The sequence below is a fragment of the Nipponia nippon genome, unplaced genomic scaffold (assembly GCF_047370975.1).
Source record: "Nipponia nippon isolate SJK-2023a ecotype South Korea unplaced genomic scaffold, ASM4737097v1 scaffold_35, whole genome shotgun sequence".
Taxonomy (NCBI): Eukaryota; Metazoa; Chordata; class Aves; order Pelecaniformes; family Threskiornithidae; genus Nipponia; species Nipponia nippon.
The window spans coordinates 1007544-1027329 of record NW_028262353.1 but is presented as its reverse complement, the minus strand read 5'-3'; the positions used below and the strand labels follow the sequence as shown (position 1 = coordinate 1027329).

The window sequence follows — 19786 nt, the reverse complement described above, 5'->3', positions numbered from 1 at the left end:
GTTTGGGGTGCTCAGCCCGGGGCTCAGGGTGCTCAGCTCAGGGTTTGGGGTGCTCAGCCTGGAGCTCGGGGTGCCCTGCTCAGGGTTTGGGGTGCTCAGCCTGGGGTTTGGGGTGCCCTGCTCAGGGTTTGGGGTGCTCAGCGTGCTCAGCCCAGGGTTTGGGGTGCTCAGCCTGGGGCTCGGCCCAGGACTCAGGGTGCCCTGCTCAGGGTTTGGGGTGCTCAGCACGGCCATGGCTCAGTCCCCACCATGCCCCAGGGCTCAGGGTCCCCTGCCTGCACTGCCTGCCTCCCACTGCACAGACACTGCACACAGACGGCGTGCACACCCACTGCACGCTCACACTGTGCACACCCACCGTGCACACCCACTGTGCACACTCACACTCTGCACGCGGGACACGCTCTGCACACCCCCTGCACACCCACACCGCGCTGCAGGTGAGCGCGCTGCACGTGCCCCGCACAGCTCACGGTGCACACACACGCGCGCGCGCTGCCTGTGCCCCCCACGCGTGCACACCGCACACGCCCTCCCGCCGGCGCGCAGCCGTGCACGCACACCTGCACACGCACACCTGCACACGCACACCTGCACACGCACACCTGCACGCGTGCACACACAAATCTGGCACGCGCACCCTTGCACGCACACCCTTGCACACTTCCCCCCTAGCCCGGTTCCGTGTCGGCCGACCCGCGCCTGGCGCACCCTCCCCTTTAAGACGCGCGGCGCGGGGCGTCCCCTTTAAGGCTTGCCCCGCCCCCGGGCCGCGCGCCGGCGCTCGCCCCTCCCGCAGGCGCTGGCGGCCGCTCGGCACCGAGGCCGCGGCGCTCGCCATGGCCGCCCGCCCCCCGCCGCCGCCGCCCTGCGCCCGCCGGCCCCCGCCCGCCGCCGCCGTCCTGCTCGCCCTGCTCCTGGCCGGGGGACTCGGCGGGGCCCGCGGTGAGTGGCGGCTCCCGGGCCCGGCCCGCACCGGGGACAACATGGCGGCGCGCCGCCCCGCCCCCGCCCGGCGCCGTGAGGGGAACCGGGGGTGGGGGGATGCTGAGGGGATGCGGGGAGGAATCGTGAGGGGAAGCGGGGGTCGATGAGGAGAAGCGAGGGGGGAGGCGATGCGGGGGGCTGAGGAGAGCGGGGGGGGCAGGGGCGAGCCCGGGCCCGGGGGTGGGGGCGGCCCGGGGGGGGGGGCGGGGGTGAGGTTTTGGGGGGGAGAAGGGGGTGCGAGAGGGGCTGGAGGGTTCCTCTAGGCCACGGGAGGGCCCTGAGGGGCTGGGGGGCAGAGGAGAGGGTTTCGGGGTGGGGAGAAGGAATGGGGGCGGTCCGTGGGCTGGGGGGGGTCTCTGGAGGCATCAAGGGCTTGGGGTGTTGGGTAGCACCGAGCCCCCCAGGCGGGGGTCGAGCCTGGCCGGGGGGGGCATTGGCCGGGGTGTGAGGGGGACCCTGGAGCGTGTTTGGGGGGGCCACGGCCTCCACAGAGGGGGCGCTTGTGTGTCTGGAGGGGCGGCAGCACCTGGGGAGGGGGCCGGAGAGCGGGGCCTCCTCCCGGTGCCGGGGATGCTCCGAGGAGGCGCAGGCTGGCCTTGGCTTCGGCTGGGGGGAGAACTGGGAGCCTGGCTTCCGGAGACGACGAAGGAAACTGGAATTGATGGGCTTTTCCCGGAGCGAGGAAGACCTGGGGGGGGGGTCTGCCTATGTTGGGGGCCAGGGGTGTTTTGCGGCCCCGGGAAGGGCTCGGCCGCGGGGTGGGAAGTGCCACCGTGTTGTTGCTGAGCCTCCAGCAGACCTCGGGAGTTGGTGGCCTCTTCCCATCGGCCTGTCCACCCGGCCGAGGGGGGCATTGGGCAGCCCCCATGCACCAGAGACTTCGGTGTGTGCTTAATATATAGCCTCGTGGAACCTGGGGTTTTTTTTTTTAAAGAAACCTTTCTAGAACCCTGTGCCTCTGGATTGTAATGACTGTAAATATTTGTTTGGAGGGAGGTGAGTGAGGGAAAACCCTTTGTTTCGGTTGTTTGTTCTGTGGCGATCCTTTTTCTTTACCTGGGGGGGTGCGACCGCTGCCACTTCCTCGGGGAAGAGCGAGAGGTATCAGCTCCATGCTTTTAAATAAAAGATCAGCCCCTTTCCCCCGAGCTGGATGGGCCCGAAGCATCTCTGAGCACCTCTTGGCAGCGACAGAGGACAGGCTAGTGGCAGCGGCCTTTCCAGCGTCCGAGGCTTCGCCGCCCGGTCCATCTCTCCGCGGCTATCGGGGGTGATCGCTGCTTGTGTAACACAGGTACCTGTTCTAACAGGAACCGCACTGAAACATTTTTCTCCTCCCCAATCCTCTCGCCGTTCATGTTATGTATTACCAACCGACTGTCAGAAGGTAATAACTTTGTGTGTGCAGATCTGGACTTGTTAGCTACAGAAAATGGCTTTAAACCCCACTAGGGCAGTAGGTTAGGGGTGGTTTTGCGAGTCCTGTTGAATCTGGTCATACAAATATGCTTCAGGGGAGAGTGGCTGGGCTTTGTTTTAACCTAAAGTAAAATCCAGCCCGAGGAAGGTGTTTCAGCTTTTCTGTGATAAATGGCAAAGCAGGACCTCATCCCACGTCTCCTCTCAGACTTTCACTTTGCGTTTTATATACAGCTGGTGTTTATTTAAGAAAAAAATAATAATAAATAAACAGGAAAGGGCCAATTGACTGTGCGTATCTCCTGGAAACTCAGCCGACTATCAGTGCCTTTGATACTGGGCTCTGTATGGCTGGCTATTGTTTCCGCTCAGTATGTGCTGTACGTTTTTGTTCGTGCTGTCTGGTAGAAGGTGCGAGCTCAGGCTGGCTTCAGGGGCGCGAGGGAGCCGCGCTTGGAGCTGGGAGCAGGACGGCAGGGAAGAGGGACCCTAACCCTGTGAATTGTTTGCTGCTCGAGCAGCCATGATGCACGCTCGGCGTGCCGCCTCAGCCAGCCAGGCCTGCCCTTACTGTTGTGCTTTATACAAGAGGTCTTAACAGCTGCTTATTTCAGGGTAGGTCCACATACTAATTTCTGCGGTGCTTGGGAGCTGTGAACCTCTGTGTGCGTCGGTAAACAGAGTAGAAAACACCTCCCCACACTCCTTCCTTTAAAAAAAAAAAAGGGGGGGGAAAAGAAAAAAAAAAAGGTGCCTCTGCAGCGACGGTTACAGGGTGGTTGTAGGTCGGCTTTGTTTGCGTGCTTGAAATAAAGCAAAAGAATACTGTGGGGAGCAATCTTGGGCCAGCAGATTTTATTATTAACACCTGCTTAAAATATTTACCCGGTTAAATCAGGCAAACTCCGCGTGGTCCATAAGTTATATCCTACAACTTTCCAAGAAAGACTCCTCTAACTGGAAATTAAAAGCAGTGTCCAACAAGCATTCTTGAACTCCTTCAGCTCCTTGGCCAGACAGTCGGATTTTTTTTTCCCTGGGTACGCCGCCCGCTGCCAGTAGTGGATGCTCCGGAAATCGCTATTGCGAAAGGAGTGAAGTAAAACGTCAATTCTCTTAACAGCAAGCAAAGTTCACTGGGTGTTGACCAGTGGAAATATGTTCTCCACCGCACAGCCAGCGCGGTTATCTGAGCAGACCGAGAAGGAATTGCTTGTCTCGAGGGAGAAAGCTGCGATGGTATTACAGGGATGAAACGTTCGCTGGTGCTGAGCTTGTGGAGTCAGACCCTTGTGTGTGAGCAGTCGCAGGGGTGGGAGACCTCTTTTGTCCTCGTTATTTAAGCCACTGGCTTGCCAGCCTCCCTTCTCATGGATTGTGGACCCATACATTTATTTTTTTTACCAGAAAAGCAGACTTCACTGCACGTTAGAGCCCCTCAACAAAGGCTTGGTTTTCTAGTGCTTGCTGCTTTCTGTGGGCTTTTTGGAAGCAACCCGTGGACTGCTGGGTGTCAGAATATAGACTACACATTAAACAACTTGTTATTTAGACTCTGAAAAAGCGTGTGCCAATTGCCCGAGAATAAACAGCATCGGTTTTAAGTCTTGAAAGCCATCGATAACGACCTGTGCATCTGCCTTGCCATGCGGCTGGTTTGCAGGGCTTTCTTCCACAGTACTGGTGTGGTATGGGTGGCTCCTAAACTGGTTTCCTAACAAGTTAAAACACAAAATAGGTGTCAGCCCAGAGCCTGGAGAGGGAGTTCGGAGCCATATGTCTGTTTTCTAAGTTGCAGAGCAACAGCAGCAGCAATGTCAAGGCTTCTTCTAATTAACCTATTAATGATGAGACTCCTGTCAATTCACTTATTTAAAATTCATTTAGAAGCTCTCCTTTTGTGTTACTTGAGTAGATGCAGGGAAAGTTCTTCACTTTAAAGGTTCTTCCTGCCTTTTTTTTTTTTTTCCATTTAGTAGATGTTTTCTAGTCAGCCATGATGTGTTCATGTCAGGTTCAACCTGTGCCAGGGGACTGCAGCCAGCTTGAAAAAGTTGGGACTCTTGTTTCCAACTTTAAATATCCTAGTACAATTTTTAGTTTCTGGATGACTTGCGTGAAAGTGCTTTTTTCGTAGTACTTTGCAGCTAATTTTAACTCTGTTTCATTTAGCAGCAGTGGGTCAGTAGATTTCATAAGCACCGGCAAGGAGGAAAAGACATGTTGAGATCTGAAAGTAGGAGGAGAAGCTGATGGGGCAGCGAGATGTAGGAAAGATATTCGAGGTGGTGGTACTGTATCTACAGAAGAGCAAATCTACTCATTTCTTCACCTCCTCTGTAAAGAAACAGGGGCAGCGTGAGCACCCAGAACTGGCCTCGCACTTGACTTTGGAGACGGTGGGTGTAGATGAGCTGGCTCTGGGGCTCGGAGCAGATACTGGTGTGCTGTACGAGGCGGGCGTTTTGGACTCGGGCGTATCCTAGAGAGGGATGTAGGGATCCCAGCTGTTGACGCCAGGCAGCAGATGAATCGAGATGAATATAATGGAAAGTAAATCTTTGTTTTTAAAGTCTCCGTCAGGTGGCTCCGAGTGTCCTCATCCCTGCCTTTTGAAACTGAAGCCCTGGTTGTTTTCTTGAAGCACGGTTCTTGGGGTGGAATGGCTGAACGAGGAGCACAAAGGGACTCCTGGAACAGACCTCTGCTCTCTTGCCGCAAGGGAATGGATTTTATTCCTCACCTGCTCTTGGGCAAAACGCTCTGTGATAAAGGTTATTCTGTCTTTATTTCGGCACGGCATATAGCGAAACACTGAAAGGTATTTCTTTCTTCCAAGCGTGTTTACACATGTCCCTCTTCATTATAGCATCTAAAGAAACAGCAGAGGTACAAACCCAATTGTTTTCCATTTCTCTTGCTAACATTATGCTGCTGCAGCATTAAAACATCACTACCAGATTGGGTCTCATTAAGTTAGGTGCTGTACAGAGACGTAATAAATTGCAGCTCCTGTTCCAGAGCCTTATAAAGGCTCAGAAGTCAGGGGAATCATTGTTCTTCCAGCCTCGGTTCAGACTGTGGAAAAAGAACAGCAGCTTACAATCGCTGCAAAAATCTGTTTATCTGGTAAATACGTGGGTGGTTATTGGCAATTTTACCCGTGATCGTCTTCAGGTTAATTTTCTTAATACATCTTGATCAGGTAGCGTTTAGCCCTGAGAAAATGTCATCTTGCGTAGCACGGCTTCAGGAGATTTTGGAAAATGTATTCCAAAAGGTGGTTAACACCATTACATTAGATTTTGCTGCAAAACTTTCCCCTGTCTAGCTGCAGAGACATCTTGACACATGCAATCCTGTGCGAGAATAAATATGTGCAAAATGAGCTCAGATAGTTGCTGGAAAAAAGGAAATGTTCTTTGACTGTCAGAGCTTAATATTTTAGTCTCCCTGGAGCCTAGAGCTCTCATCCACGGACCCCCACCTCTTTGTTTGGATTCATTTGGTAAATGCCCGTCACCTTTAATGGGGGAAGTTGGTACAAGAGGGCCTTCTCTTGTTTTCCTCTCTGCTGTAGGTAATGCAAAGGGATCCTAATACCTCTGTGCCCACGGTTCCTGCCGGGAGCAGCCCTGCTGCCGCCTGTAACCCGTGAACCTCGCTGGGGAGCAGGAGCACCTCTGGGGCACAGGGTGGTCACTTGAAGGAGTACGCGGCCCGGCAGCCGAGCCCTGGGCTGCCTTAGTGAGGATCAAGGAGAGTTTGTCTTTTGGCAGCGCCGACTGACCGCTCTCTGGTTTTTAGGGAGAGCAGTGAGGACCGGCACCGGGCTGGCTTGCTCCTGCGATTGATGTCACGACCACCTGCGCTCTGCCTCGGATTAAATCGCAGTGTGAGGGTTTGCTTGAGTATAAATACCAACCCGATCCATCTCTTGAGCGAGAACAAAGCTTTCATTCTGGGGATCTGCAGCTTAATGTTAGGCTTGTTTAAACAGCTTCTTTAAAGGGTTGGGTTTGTCTCTGAGCAGAACGTCAGAAAGAGTGTGCTGAGCAGATAGAGCAGGCTCTGCTGCCAACTTCTGGAGCACCTTCCCGTGCAGACTCATCCCCAGGCGTTCTGCGAGAGGGGAACGCGCCGCCCCGGCTGTGGGAACTGCTCTTTTGTTTTCCTTTGCCCCATCTCTTTTCTTCAGCCCAGTCAGTTTCTTTTATTAAGTAGATTATATGTTTTGCTCAATAGGAGCTTTTCTTCCCAAATAAAAAGAATGCTGTTGGCATGAAAAAATGCTTTTATTCACTCCTGTCTCCGTTCGCTTCGCCCAGGCGTCCCCAGCTGCTCTCGGAAGCGGGCGAGGGATGCTGGGCCGGGAGCTCTGCGTACCTGTCCGTTTTCTGACCCTCACCCAAGGGGAAAGAACAGTTGCTTTTTCCTGACTTCTGGTGTTACTGATATGAGAAGAATTTTCCCTTCTGGTTAATCAAACTTGAAATGCTGGACCCGCGTGGGTTGCCCTGTAATTCTCCTTTCTGCCGGAAGCTTCCCGGTTCCCGGCGAGCCCCGGTGCAGACAGGCCTTTCCTCCCTGGCACGGCCGGTGCCTGTGGGAGCGGGGCCCTTCTCCTGCAGCGCTGGCAGCCAGCGGTAGGTGATGCTTAGGGTGGATATGGCTGTAGCCATGGTAGATGTATATCCTGGGCTTTTCCGTAATAAAAATAAAGACAGAGTCGACTCCTGGCTGCCCGAGGGAGGCTGGAGCTGGATTTCAGCTCCTACCCAGGGATCTGACCATCTTTCCTAAAATTTGAGTGCCTACCTGCAGCCCAGAAGTTATGGACTGGAATATCTAGAAAGCCCCTCGAGGGCCTCTCATGCGAGGTGTAGCAGAAGTACATACGTGTGCTGAAGGCGTAGTTTTCTTTGTTCGCGTTGCTGTCCTTACCGTAGCGGGTTTTGAGGTGCAAACCGTAAGAATCGCTCTTAAAAAAGAGCGGTTGTCTCAAAGGGGGAGCATCAGCTGACACCACCAGGAGGTGAAACGAGGCCGTGCTCTGTGGGGCGTACCCCTCCTTAGCAGGAAACTTCTGCTTTCTGCGCAGAACAGATAAGGATCTTCCGACTCTGTCCCTGTGCACTGGGGCGCTGGTATTGTACCTCGAAGGTAAACAGATTTCTTTCTTTTTTTTTTTTTTTAACTCTACAAATGAAACTGAGCAGATACAACCAGCTCCTCTGCTTTCCTTCTCAAAAGGATGCTTAGTTTCAGGCCAGATACTTCAGTAAGAAGTTTACAAAACCAGTTTTATTAGTGCCTTGAAGTGTTTTATTTACTTCTGAGCCTCTGGAAGCGAAACTGCCATCGCCTAAATCTTGGGCTTGAGACCTTAAAAATGAGCCTAACAGGAGCAAAGTTCAGTTTTGCTGTATCTAAATCAAGTTGAAAAGAGCCTACATGGTGAAATGCGTGTGGTTTAAATGTTTTTGATTCGTACCTTGAGTTTTTGATAAAGTAATAAAGGAGATGCTTTAAAACACTATTTCCTTTTAAGTATACTTGAAGGTAGGAATGTGCCCTGGCTGCTCTTTCCTTTCTCATGTTTTCATACAAACTCCATTATAACCAACCTTTGTTCCCCCAAGCGTGCGTGTGTTTCAGAAGAATTGTCCTTTCCGTGCTCTGCTGACCACCGGCAAACGGTGTACTCGGAGCTGTTTGTCAAGTTGATCATTAGCGAGTGTTTTTCCTTTCATTACGGAGTTTCCCCTTAAAAGCTGCATCATCCACGGGCGCGGTGCTCTCAACCCTTCTCGATATCGTTTGGTCTCAGGGTCTTCCCTGGCCATTTACTATTCTACGTCCCTTTTCCTTGGCCTTGCTAAGCACATAGTAATAAGCTACATTTGCTCGTGATGCATTTTAAAGGTGCCTCACTTACCAGCTCTTCTGCGGTTTGCTGGCTTTTTACTGCTTCTGCAGTTTTGAATCTGGTGGTTCAAAACTCCCCAGCAGCTGCATTTAGCCTGTCTGAGATACTGCAGCCCACCTTGGAGCTGTTAAGCAGCTCACAACAACAGCTCGGAAATGAGGAGCAGAGTGTCCAGAGAGAATTAAGTGAATAGTAATGCAATTAGCCTAACCGATTTACCTAGGACACTGGGATAACGGGTACCTTCCTCCTAAATGAACCCTGAAGTTGATCAGGACCTGCTTGTTTTTCGTTAAGCTCGAGGTAACGTGCCCCCAGCAGCGTGCCTCTCCGCTGCGCTGGCTGGGAGCAAGAGGCTCTTCCAGTGCCGTCGATATCCTCGAATGCCGACGCTCCTTAAACCTGCTGGTTGCCAGAGATGGCACGACTGAGGGCTCGGCGTTTCCCTTGCCCCACGGGAAGGTGGCTGACGCACACCCGAGTGTTGACAGCGACTTGGGCCTGCGTCTTTAGACCGAGAGGGTGCAAGCAGACGTAGAGGATTTAGCTATCGGACTGGGGAGAGTTCACTGTGGCGCCTGTATCTTTTAAAGCACTTCTTCAAACTCTCCCTACCTGAAAGACCATTTCTGCAGCGGGTAAGTACATGTTTCTGAATCCCTCCAGGGAGGCTGAAAGATCTGATGAAAGCTGAAGAAAATACTGCGTGCTGCTAAACAGGCCCCACCCTTCTTCTTGACATTGTTGTATTCGCTCTTTGTTCCCAAGGATGGCGATGCCTGGGGATTTGCTTACAGTTTTTCAGGCAGCTTGAGAAAAGCACAATGACAGCTGGGAGACGGAAAAATGTGGGAATCTGCCTCGGAGTTTCTCCTTCGCTCTTTACCCAAATAATCTTCACGGCGAGCAGGCAAAAAGCCAGGAATGTATTTGACCCAAGGTAGTGTCTCGGATCAGGAAAGCAGTTACTAAATAAGTGACTGATCCAGCTGGGTGTAGCGTGCTTGGCTTGTGTAGTCAGTTTGGATTGGTTTTGTTTTGGCATCTGCCAGCTGCTTGTTGTCTCCCACGAGCTGGGGTGGTCGTCCCTCGCTAGCCCTGCTAATGGGCAGCTCGTCTTTGGCGTGGCTGAGGAAGCCTGGGCAGGCAGTTCAGGTGAAATCGAGTCTGTCAGTTTGAGTAATTGTTGTTTTCAACTTGAATTCTGACCCTAGGTTGGGTCGGGAGTGGATCTTGGTAAAATCTAGCCTAGTTTGCATGGATGGCTTGGGTCATCCCTGTTAATGGTTGCAACAGGGGCAGGAAAAAGGGCGGGCTGGGCAGTCATCTTCTGGAAAGGCTCCTCTGATTCCACCTTGTATTTCGTGCTTCGGTTGGGTTCTTGCGGGTCTGAAATACTGACTATGGCTTGTTCTCTTCCTAAAGTCGGGAATTATCCCGAGCCTAAGAATGGCCCCTTCCCTCTGAAATGGGCAATTGAAAGAAGGAAGTTTTCTCTTGTCTGAGCGTTTGGTCTCTGGTGCATTTTAAGGAGGTGGTCTTGTTTGGATTTCTGCAGCTTTGACATGTTTGTGCTCTGACTGCAAGCAAGCAAACTCCACGTGTGAAACGGACGGCGCGTGCATGGTCTCGGTCTTCAACCTGGACGGTGTTAAACATCACGTTCGGACCTGCATTCCTGAAGCAAAGCTGATTCCTGCTGGGAAACCCTTCTATTGTCTGAGTTCGGAAGATCTGCGTAATACTCACTGCTGCTACTCTGATTTTTGCAACAAAATTGATTTAATGGTTCCCAGTGGTGAGTAGAGAGCTAAATAAATCTGTTTGAAGTGGGGAGGAGAGGAGCTGTCTGTTTGGGATTGGGAATAAGGAGTTCTCGGTCCTGTTTTCCCTTCTTCCCTTAGGTTGCTGTGTGAACTTGAGCACTAGGTTTATTTCCTTCATCTGTAAAGTGGAAATAACAACAAACTACTTCAAATTAAAATGTGAAGTTGCTTGAACTCCCCTGTGGCTGACAAAATGTCACCAGATGATGAGGTTATACTTTAGGGTAGGAGAAGCTTCCAAAGTTTGGGGTTTTTTGCAGTTTTACTGCACTCTGTAGCTCCCTATGAGGAGACTCCTCTCACCTCATCAGCCCTGCTGCTGGTATCCTCACAGGCTCCTGAGAGCAGCAGTGTTTATCTACGGTTAAATATAAGTTTCTGCTGCGTGGTGCTCTGTGCCTGCTGTGGCCTGAGGACGGTGCGTGTTCCCTGGGCACGGCTCCGCGTCCCTTTTCTGGTGCTGAGTTGTGCTGTAGCCTGCCTTTTATCGGCTAGAGTGGCTTTCCTTCTTCTAGGACTGCAGATCTTTTCAGTGATGAGCCATGAGTACGGGAACGTGGCAGCAGCTTGAGAGCAAAGTGTGTGGGGTGGAGGGGTGCCTGGATCCTGAACATGCGAAGAGGAAGCGGCCCAGCCTTTGAGAGAGGGTGTGGGAAACGTCTGCTGCTCTCTAATTCCTGGGACGGAGAGGGCATGCGGTACTTCCTCGTACCTTGTTACTCTCCATTTCTGGGCTGTTATTTAGTGGGTCGTATGAAGATTGCAGTATCCGTTTTCCTTGGATGCAGTGGGGAAGTCTTATCTGTTCTCAAAAAGACAAATAATTGTCATCTTCAGGTACGAGTCTTCGCTGGTTGTTAGAGGGAGAAGGGGGAGTCCTTACTGACTGGATGGTTTTTCTCTGGAGGGTAAAATGCAGGCTGTTCTAGCAACTTCAGCCCAGAACAGGCTCCCGTCCTCTTTTAAGTAGCAAGTGCCAATAATCCCCGCTCCCACAACTGAAGCACCGTCTTCTTTTGGGGGTTTTAGCTGCAGTTTGCCTACCTGATGACTTGATCAGTCCCATGTTAACGCTGTTATTTGATGTGTCCTCTACCATCCTGGAACAGCAAGCTAAAATTGTCCAGGCTCTGAGAGTATAATTAAAACACAAGAAGAAAGTCCTTAAAGAACGCTGGTGAAGGAGTGATAATTTTCTAAAAGTGTCTGGTTTTCTCCTCCCTTTCCTCTCAAGGACACCTGAAAGATAACGAACCCCCGTCGAGCTGGGGTCCTGTGGAGCTAGTGGCGGTGATTGCCGGACCCGTCTTCCTTGTCTTTGTTGTCATGATCATAGTAGTCTTTGTTTTTCATCACCACCAACGAGTCTATCACAACCGTCAGCGGCTGGACATGGAAGACCCCTCTTGTGAAATGTGCCTGTCAAAGGATAAGACCTTGCAAGATCTCGTCTACGATCTCTCCACCTCCGGCTCTGGCTCAGGTATTAAGATATGACTGGAAATGACGAATGCGAACTTGTAATTGTAATGGAGGAGTCTGTTCTGGGCTCCTGGTTGCCACAGCTTCGCACGGCTGTGAGGCCGTTGCATCGTCAGCCCGTTCAGGTTGCCTTGTCGTGAGTAATGCGGAGGGTGTGTTTTAAATTCGGTCATGCAGTAGACGCTGTAGCCACGGCCCCGTGTCGGTGTTCAGTGCTTAGGCTGGGTAAAAGCAATAGTTCAACTCCTCCTTAACTGCTGATGTGTAAAAATAGATTTGAGTAGCTTTCCTCCTTTTCTGCAAGAGGATAGCTCAAACGGCTACATCTATTTCAAGTTTAGCCCTGGGACTGGATTTGGGTTGGAAACAGACATTAGCTGCTAAGCTGGGGGTTGCTGGCTTTCAGCGAAGGATGCAGGATGTCACCTGCATTAAAGCTGGCAGGAAAACGGGAAAGATCCTAGCAGCTGAAAATGTTACAGCGTGCAAATACTGCGTTTGCACAGCCCGTTTCATCCCAAAGAACCCTTGGGTCTTCCGAAGCAGACGATGTACAGCATTCACTTCTGTAGTACTTAAAAGAAATCCTCCCCGGAATAGATGGGGAAGTCATCGTTTTATTCGTGACTTTGAACTATGAAAGCAGTTAGGTTTAAAAAAAAAAAAAAAAAAAAAAGAATTTTGCAGCAGATGGAAACTGTAGGCTAATCCACAGAGGCAGAGAATATAACAACCTGATATTTGACCAGGGAATAAACCTTTAGCACCACATCTGCTGTACATGAAATGTTTTGGGATCCCTTCTGTGCATGCTCTCAGCAGGTGAGCTGTGTAGCTTACACAAGAGGTGGCGGCTGTGTTAGGACTCCTTTCTTAAGAGAAGTTTGGGGGGTTTACTGCTTTTTAGTAGAGTCTGTCTCCAACAAGTTCCACTCTTTGCATATTCAGGCTGAAGTTACTTTGATCTGGCATAGAGCAGGAGTTCCCAACTGCTCTGTGCCTTAATCGCTGGCGGTTTGCAAGCGACTTCAAAGCGATACGCAGATGCTGCCCAAGCCGCCAAATGGCACGTCCTACGCAGGAACTGCCGCCATTTGCCGGCTTGGGTCTTGCTTAGGCTGCTGGTCGTTATCAAACGTAGAGCTTTCTAGGTTCTGATGATGCTCTACTTCAGACTCGGAGGTTTCAGGAGTTTCTTTGGCCGCAACCGGCATTTATTCCTCCAATTTCTTGTCCGTAGGTTTGCCGCTTTTTGTCCAGCGGACTGTGGCTCGGACAATTGTCCTTCAGGAGATCATTGGTAAAGGCCGCTTCGGGGAAGTGTGGCGTGGCAGGTGGCGTGGAGGCGACGTAGCCGTAAAAATCTTCTCTTCCCGTGAGGAGCGTTCCTGGTTTAGGGAAGCGGAAATATATCAAACTGTTATGTTGCGCCATGAGAACATCCTGGGATTTATTGCTGCGGATAACAAAGGTAAAAAGTGCCTCAGTCCTGAGAGCAGAGGCTTCACCAGTGTGCAGCCTGCTCTTGGGAGCTGCGTTTCTTCGCCTGGATTTGCAGTTAAATGGTTAAAGCAAGCTGTCAGCATGCTTTTCAAACAGCTATGTATTTGAATGTTTCTCACCAAAAGATGGTAAAATTACTGCTGCTGTTGAGAGGCGCGACGGTGCATTAGCTGTACCTTACAAAGTCGTGTTTTGCCTTAAAGTTCTTTACCTTATTTGCCCCCAGGTTGGCTGTTGAGCTGCAGCCTTACCCAGCAGCCATCCTCTGTACCAAAAAGACAGGGTGCAAAATGCTCGATGGTTGCACGCTGTCCCTGCCTTGTATCTGTCTGAGTGCAGTCTCTTTCCTGCTGCAGATAACGGAACGTGGACTCAGCTGTGGCTCGTCTCTGATTACCATGAGCACGGGTCTCTCTTTGACTACCTTAATCGATACACAGTGACTATCGAGGGGATGATCAAGCTCGCCCTGTCCGCTGCTAGCGGGCTGGCCCACCTACACATGGAGATTGTGGGTACTCAGGGTAAGAGCGAAGTTTGAAAAGGTGCTGGGAATTCTTGAGAATAAAGCAGAACTGACGAGGGGAACTGGTGTGCCGCGCGGAAAACAGCGTTGACCAGAAATAGACGGATTGCTTTGGCTGGCTGCAAAGTGGGTTAGCCTTGCGCTAGCTCCTGGGAGTTATATCAGCATTTCACATCCCCATCCTAAAATTGGTGCTGCTTGGGTGGGATGTTAGTGCAGGCAGCAGCAGAATTATAAACTCCTTACATCCACATCAACGTGTCTGATGCCTGGGACGATGGAGTTTACGTCCCTCTTGAGGCCTCTGGGTGCTACTGCATCAGCAGTGCCTTGGAAGCGTAAGCGGAGCCTTTGCGTACCGCAGGCTGTCAGCGCTGCTCTGTTCTTCAGCGCTGAAGTGCATCCAAACAGGAAAATGTGTTGCAACACTGAGAGTTTAACTAATGCCCTGAAATCCGGTACTGCCTCTGCGCCAGTTTGACTAATAGGTTTCACCAGACCTTGACCCCTGCTTCTTTTTATTTTGCTCTGTTAGGAAAGCCCGGGATTGCTCACAGAGACCTGAAATCCAAGAACATCTTGGTGAAGAAGAATGGCACGTGTGCCATCGCTGACCTTGGTCTGGCCGTCCGGCATGATTCGGTTACGGATACGATTGATATTGCACCAAATCAAAGGGTCGGAACCAAACGGTAGGAGAACAGTGTTCTTGGCCAGCGTTCGAAGGCGTCGGAGTGTGACTAGCAAATGCCTGAGCTGCTGGTTGAGCACTGGTGAAATTCTCTGTCTTAAGCATTTCCAAGCGTCTCGCAGAGTGTCAGCGTTGTGCCCGGATTGATGTTGAAGGGACGTCAGTACCTTCGTCTCCAGGTGCCATCAAGCTGAGCGGTGTAGGCCAGCTACGTAAATTCAGCACCAGGGAGCTCATATAATACTTGGCAACGAGCTTGGCATTTTCCAAAGCGTTTTGAGGCCTGCTGTCTGGAGCCTGATGTGCTTTTGGACGTTTTTACCTCTTTCCCAACTTGCTATTCTTTTTGAGTTATTTTCTTCGCTCTATTAGACCATGGGGCCCAGTTCTGTTCTGATTAAGGCTGTGCAGAGCAGAGTTTTGTCTGCTGAGAAGTGCTGTGAGGGAAAACCTGCCATTTACTGTCTTCAAGAGAATCCCCTCTCAAAATTAACATGCTGTTCCTTTTCTGTTCTGCAGATACATGGCCCCTGAAGTCTTGGATGAAACCATTAACATGAAGCATTTTGATTCATTTAAATGTGCCGATATCTATGCCTTGGGCTTGGTCTACTGGGAGATCGCTCGAAGGTGCAACGCAGGAGGTAATACCCTTCGTGTGCCCGTGTCGTCGGCTTGCCTTGCTCCTGGGTTTCCCAGCCTTGGTGGTTTCTGCGGATCGGGTGTTGGCGAGGTTTGAGGGGACCCTGGAGAACAGGGCTGCGGGAGGGTACGTCCGTGCGTGCTGCTACCGAGGGGGTTAACAGAAGTGATCGGCGGCTGCTGCTAAGCCTGGCCCGTGTGGGGAGGCGGAGGTTAATGCTCTGCCCGGTGACTGATGTTTCTTTGGATGGGTTTTAAGGAAGTGGTGGTGCCGATTTGGTGGGTCGCTTTCTTCCCTCGAATCGGTACGAATGAGCGTCGTGGCACATCCAGCTGCAGGCAGGAGTACGGCACCCTCGTGCCTGTGCCAGTCCCGCTGCCTTCGGCTCAGTCACGATTTGGCGACCCTGCCTCTGTGCTGGGAGGTGTTGATTGCAGCACGCTGACTCTGTTCCAGTTTGGGCAGCTGCATTTTATTTCCCTGAATTTTTCTTGTAAACTCAAATCCCAGATTCTTCGTTTCTGTTCTAAATAACTGCAAAGTGTTGACGCATCTCAGCGATGAGTCATGTAGTCCAAACCAGTGTCGGTCTGCCTTCAGTGAGCCCTGTGCGGATGATCCGTTCTCCCAGGAATTGCATTTCCCTTTCTCTGCCTTTCAGGTATCCACGAAGAGTATCAGCTTCCGTACTACGATCTTGTACCCTCCGATCCTTCCATTGAGGAGATGCGGAAGGTCGTATGTGATCAGAAATTACGGCCTAATATCCCGAACTGGTGGCAAAGCTACGAGGTAAGGTCTGCTTTCATCTTCGCATCCCCTTCCCCTTCGATAAGGTGAGTAAAGAGTAAGTACCCTGCGCTGAGCTCCCGTTTTAGGAGGTGTGGAGGTCTATGTCGGCGTCCAGCCAGGCGGCGGCAGCCTGGCAGAGACCGATTTGGGGTCGGGGAAGAGGAGAGCACTGACATCTGCCGTTGTTTCTTGCCTAGGCACTACGGGTGATGGGTAAGATGATGCGAGAGTGCTGGTATGCCAACGGAGCGGCTCGACTCACCGCCCTCCGCATTAAGAAAACCCTCTCACAGCTCAGTGTCCAGGAAGATGTGAAAATCTAGGCTCTGAGCCCCAGCAGGAGGAAACTGCACAAAAGCTGCCATACTAGAGTAGACGTGTGATGGAGGCCTACCTCGTGTTTCTGCCCAATCTACTGCTACCAACCAGACAGCGTGACCTACAGGCTGCTAGGTGGGGTGACGGAGCCTATTGAATCGCTCTCTTCCCTGCTTGGGTATGAAACAATCAGAAACCTTTAATGATCACCTCCTGACAGCGTGAAGACTGGAGAGGGACTTAACCTGAGGGATCTCAGCCATGATCGTAACTCTTGTTTCTTTAATGGAAATCCCTGTAAAGTTCAGTGCGCGCGGTGCACCCATTGGCGGTGTTTGAGGCCCGGGTGCTAGGTGCTGGGAGTGGGAAGGGAAAGGGAAGGTTTTTCTTGCCGTACTCTGAAGATTTTTCCAGGGACTGGCACGTTAATGCAGAAAAAGCATTTGCAAAACAAATGGTGCTCCCTTCTGAGAGGCTGAGCCTGAAGAGTTTATCAGCTTCATGAAACCATTTCCCTCCTTTTTCTTAAGCTTGAAAAATTCTAAGTCAAAAACAGAAATCTGACTGGCTGTCAGTGTGCGCAATGGTGTATGCATGCGCGAGGTGCGCGTGTCCCTGTGCCTGTTCATCTCCTTCCGTAGACGTGCGGTGTCTGCCCGTAGGGTGGCTCATCTCTGTTCGTGCTTTCTGTGCATGTGCAAATCTAGAGTGTCCTTTTCTTGAGCTGTGCGCGCTGGTGCTCTCCTTGTTGAGTAGTGAGCATTGTCTAGCTTGGACAGGCTGCTTCAAACCAGATCCTTAGCTCTCCGATGGGTGCTGTGGCCTTGCTGTCCGTACGCCGGCTGCAGGAACTTCCCATCAGGTTGCCTCACTGCCACCCCCTCCCTTTTTTAAGACAAAACAAACGAGGAACTGACTTCACTCCTGGAATCCAGGCTTTTTGTCTTGAGCCCCTGGGGTTTGTAATTCTTGGTAGGGTGGAAAGAGAGACTTGGGCCGGGAGAGATGCCACGGAGCTGAGACGCGTGTCGGAGATAGAGCAGGCACTGCGCCCGGCTGGAAGGAGAGCAGGCCACGGGGAAATGCAGGAGGCCGTTCTCGTAGGAGCGCGATTCCTGGGCCCCCCGTCCAGGCGCGCTCGGCGGCGCGGGGCAGGCTTCCCGGGGCCCTGGCCACGGGCGTTGGGTGCGTGGGTGTGCTCTGCACCTCCCGAGAGGCGCTGGGCAGGGTCTGACAGCGGGGTGGGGGTTCGGAAATCGATGTCCATCTTTTTAATATACATATATAAATATCTCATAATCTGGAAGTGGCTGTGTATAACTCGTGGGGTGGGGGGGGCTGCATGAATTTTCTTTTGATTAAATGCCGAATCAGGGTGAAGTAGGGTTGGTTTGCCTGTTGGCTACAGCTGGGCCTAGCAGAAATGGAAGTGGCTGAGGGCAGCGCTGAAGGCGGCCTGGGCAGTGCTGGTTGTTCGGTGGTTAGGTCAGTATCTGCGGTATATAACTCTGAAGCCATAACTTTTAACTGGAGTGGTTTTGATTATTATTTTTTTTATTATTATTATTATTATTTTATGGGAGGGTCTGGATTTTAACTTTTTTTAATATTGTTAATTCTTTATAAGAGAAGAAAAACAATCTATAATTATTACCTCTTGACCTGTTTGTTTGTAAAGAAATCACTGCAAAAAAAGAAAAAAAACCAAATGCACACAGCTCGATTTACACTGGAACTGTTTCTACTCAAACCTTGCGCCTGCTCTGTAAGGTGAGGTTTCATCTCTGCTCCGGCCACCGGGGTTAACTTTTTTTTTTTTTAAAAAAAACACTCTGTTCTTGCTGTCTGTGTACCTGTCCGTGTGTCCGTCCTCCCCCAGACTCCCTATCTCGTCTGTGACTTTGTGTAAATTGAGGAGCGTGGTTTTCGCGTCGTGTTCGGAGCCGTTTTGCATCCTGCCGTGGAGCTCGGCGGCGCAGAGCGGCGGCGGGAGCGCCGGCGGACTTGGGGCTGGTTCGTGGAGCAGCGTGGGGTGTGCGCTTTGTGAATGTACAGCTTCCCTCTCCGATTTGTTCTGACCCGCATCGCAGCCAGAGGTTGCCGTCTGCCTCCAGTACCGTACGTCCCTTAACCAAACCCTTCAGCATTTAGAAGCCGGGGCGGTGGGCGCTTCGCAGATGCCCTAAAGCCTCTTCGGCTGCTGGCATGGGCCCCTGGCGACGGCCCGTCCCGGCGGGCTGGGGAGGGAGCCTTAGCGGCTGCCAACTAAACTGCCGTAGGAAAGCCCGTCACGCCGGTAGGTACGTCTGCCGCGCGCTCCTCCGAGGGCGCTGCGGGCTCTCGTTCCCGTGTACGAGTCTCCCGTTCCCTGTTAACTGCGCAGGCTGCTTCTCGAGGACGCTAAATCAGCTACGTAACTTGCACTGACTCACCCACCCGCCCCTCCAACTGTAGCCACACATGCATCTGCCTCAGCGCTAAACCAAACAGCAGACAGCGGAGCGGTTTCAGACCGGATAAGGTTAGAAGGGGTGAGGGCAGGACGGCAGGTTATCCCCTACAAGCAGGATTGCGGAAGAAGCCTCGTTTGTAGAGAGATGCCATCGCGAGATGGTCAAAACCGAGGAGGATCCGAGACGGGAACGCTGACTATGTAGCATTTATACAGCACTTTTCATGCAAACACGTGCCAGGGAGGTGCAGTGCTTACTTAGCTGACTGGTAGCAAACGTAGGAATCGCTGCCCGGCTCCGAAACGTGGCCGGTTCCGAAACGTGGCCGGCTCGGGGGCGGCTGCAGCAGCCGTGGAAACAACGCAACACTGTAGAGAGTTCAGGACAAGAGCGCGAAGCCGCAGCAGCTCAGAACGAGGAGGGGAGACGTCGGCTGCTCGAGGGCAAATCGCGTTGGGGAGAGGCAGAGGTACGGAGCTTGTGCTTCTCGTCCGTGGCGCAGGGTTAATCCGTGGTACGCTGGCTTCAGAACAGATCTCTTGGTACTTATCTGCCCCTTTTATTTGTTTTGGTTTTGTATATTTTATTAGAAACGGACTGTAAAATAGCCACTTAGACACTTTACCTCTTCAGTATGCAAATGTAAATACAATGTAAAATAGGAAATCTTTTGTTTAATATAAAACAAGGCTGTCGATTTCTGCTGTACATTATTAAAAGTTTGTTTTATTCACGTGAGGCGTTGGAGTCTCTGGCCGTTTGCTGCGAAGGGGGGTCGGAACCGAGTGGCGAGGGCCGGCGGCGCTTCCCGAGGAGCCTCCGGGGGGGTTGTTCACCCGCAGCTAAATAATCCCCCGGGAATCCTGCTCGGCAAATCTCCCTGTTGAACGGACGCAGCATCTCTCGTCCGCGGGGCGCTCGGGAGGTGCCTCGATGGTAGCGGCGGCGATGCGAGGAGGTGGCAGGGAGGGGTGAGCAGCTGAAACCGCCTCTCCCTCCCCGGGGGACAGTAATGGGGAGGGGGAACGGCGGCAGCATCCCCCCGGCCCCGCAGCTTCACAGAAGGATAAATTTCAGTCCAAACTTCCCGGCACCTCTATGAAACCCTGTTTGCTGGGCAAACTGCCCCCGCTAATTCTCCCTAATTAGGGCCTCCCGCCTGTGAGCGGATCAGGGGGAAAATCCGGCGGGGCCTGGGGTCCCCCCTGGGCTCGGCG

General features: G+C 52.1%; 1 protein-coding gene across 3 annotated transcripts; it reads left to right on the top strand.

Annotated features, from left to right (window-relative positions):
* The first annotated feature begins 789 nt into the window (after positions 1–789).
* Positions 790–19307, top strand: ACVR1B (activin A receptor type 1B). Of its 3 annotated transcripts, XM_087771137.1 has the most exons (10): positions 1707–8973; positions 9104–9275; positions 9894–10133; positions 11396–11644; positions 12884–13114; positions 13503–13670; positions 14208–14364; positions 14883–15007; positions 15668–15798; positions 15996–19307. In XM_087771137.1, the coding sequence occupies exons 2-10, from the start codon at positions 9260–9262 to the stop codon at positions 16119–16121; spliced, it is 1443 nt and encodes a 480-aa protein (XP_087627263.1). In that variant the 5' UTR covers positions 1707–8973; positions 9104–9259; the 3' UTR covers positions 16122–19307. The 3 variants fall into 3 exon arrangements, with proteins under 3 accessions (XP_087627261.1, XP_087627263.1, XP_087627262.1); XM_087771135.1 differs by lacking the exons at positions 1707–8973; positions 9104–9275 and adding an exon at positions 790–945; XM_087771136.1 differs by having other exon boundaries at positions 1707–9275.
* The last annotated feature ends 479 nt before the right edge of the window (positions 19308–19786 follow it).

Coding starts and splice junctions, on each gene's coding strand:
- ACVR1B (XM_087771135.1), top strand. CDS start 840: ATGGCCGCCCGCCCCCCGCCGCCGCCGCCCTGCGCCCGCCGGCCCCCG. Junction 13,671..14,207: donor GGAGATTGTGGGTACTCAGG/GTAAGAGCGAAG, acceptor TTGCTCTGTTAG/GAAAGCCCGGGATTGCTCAC. Junction 15,008..15,667: donor TCGAAGGTGCAACGCAGGAG/GTAATACCCTTC, acceptor TCTGCCTTTCAG/GTATCCACGAAGAGTATCAG.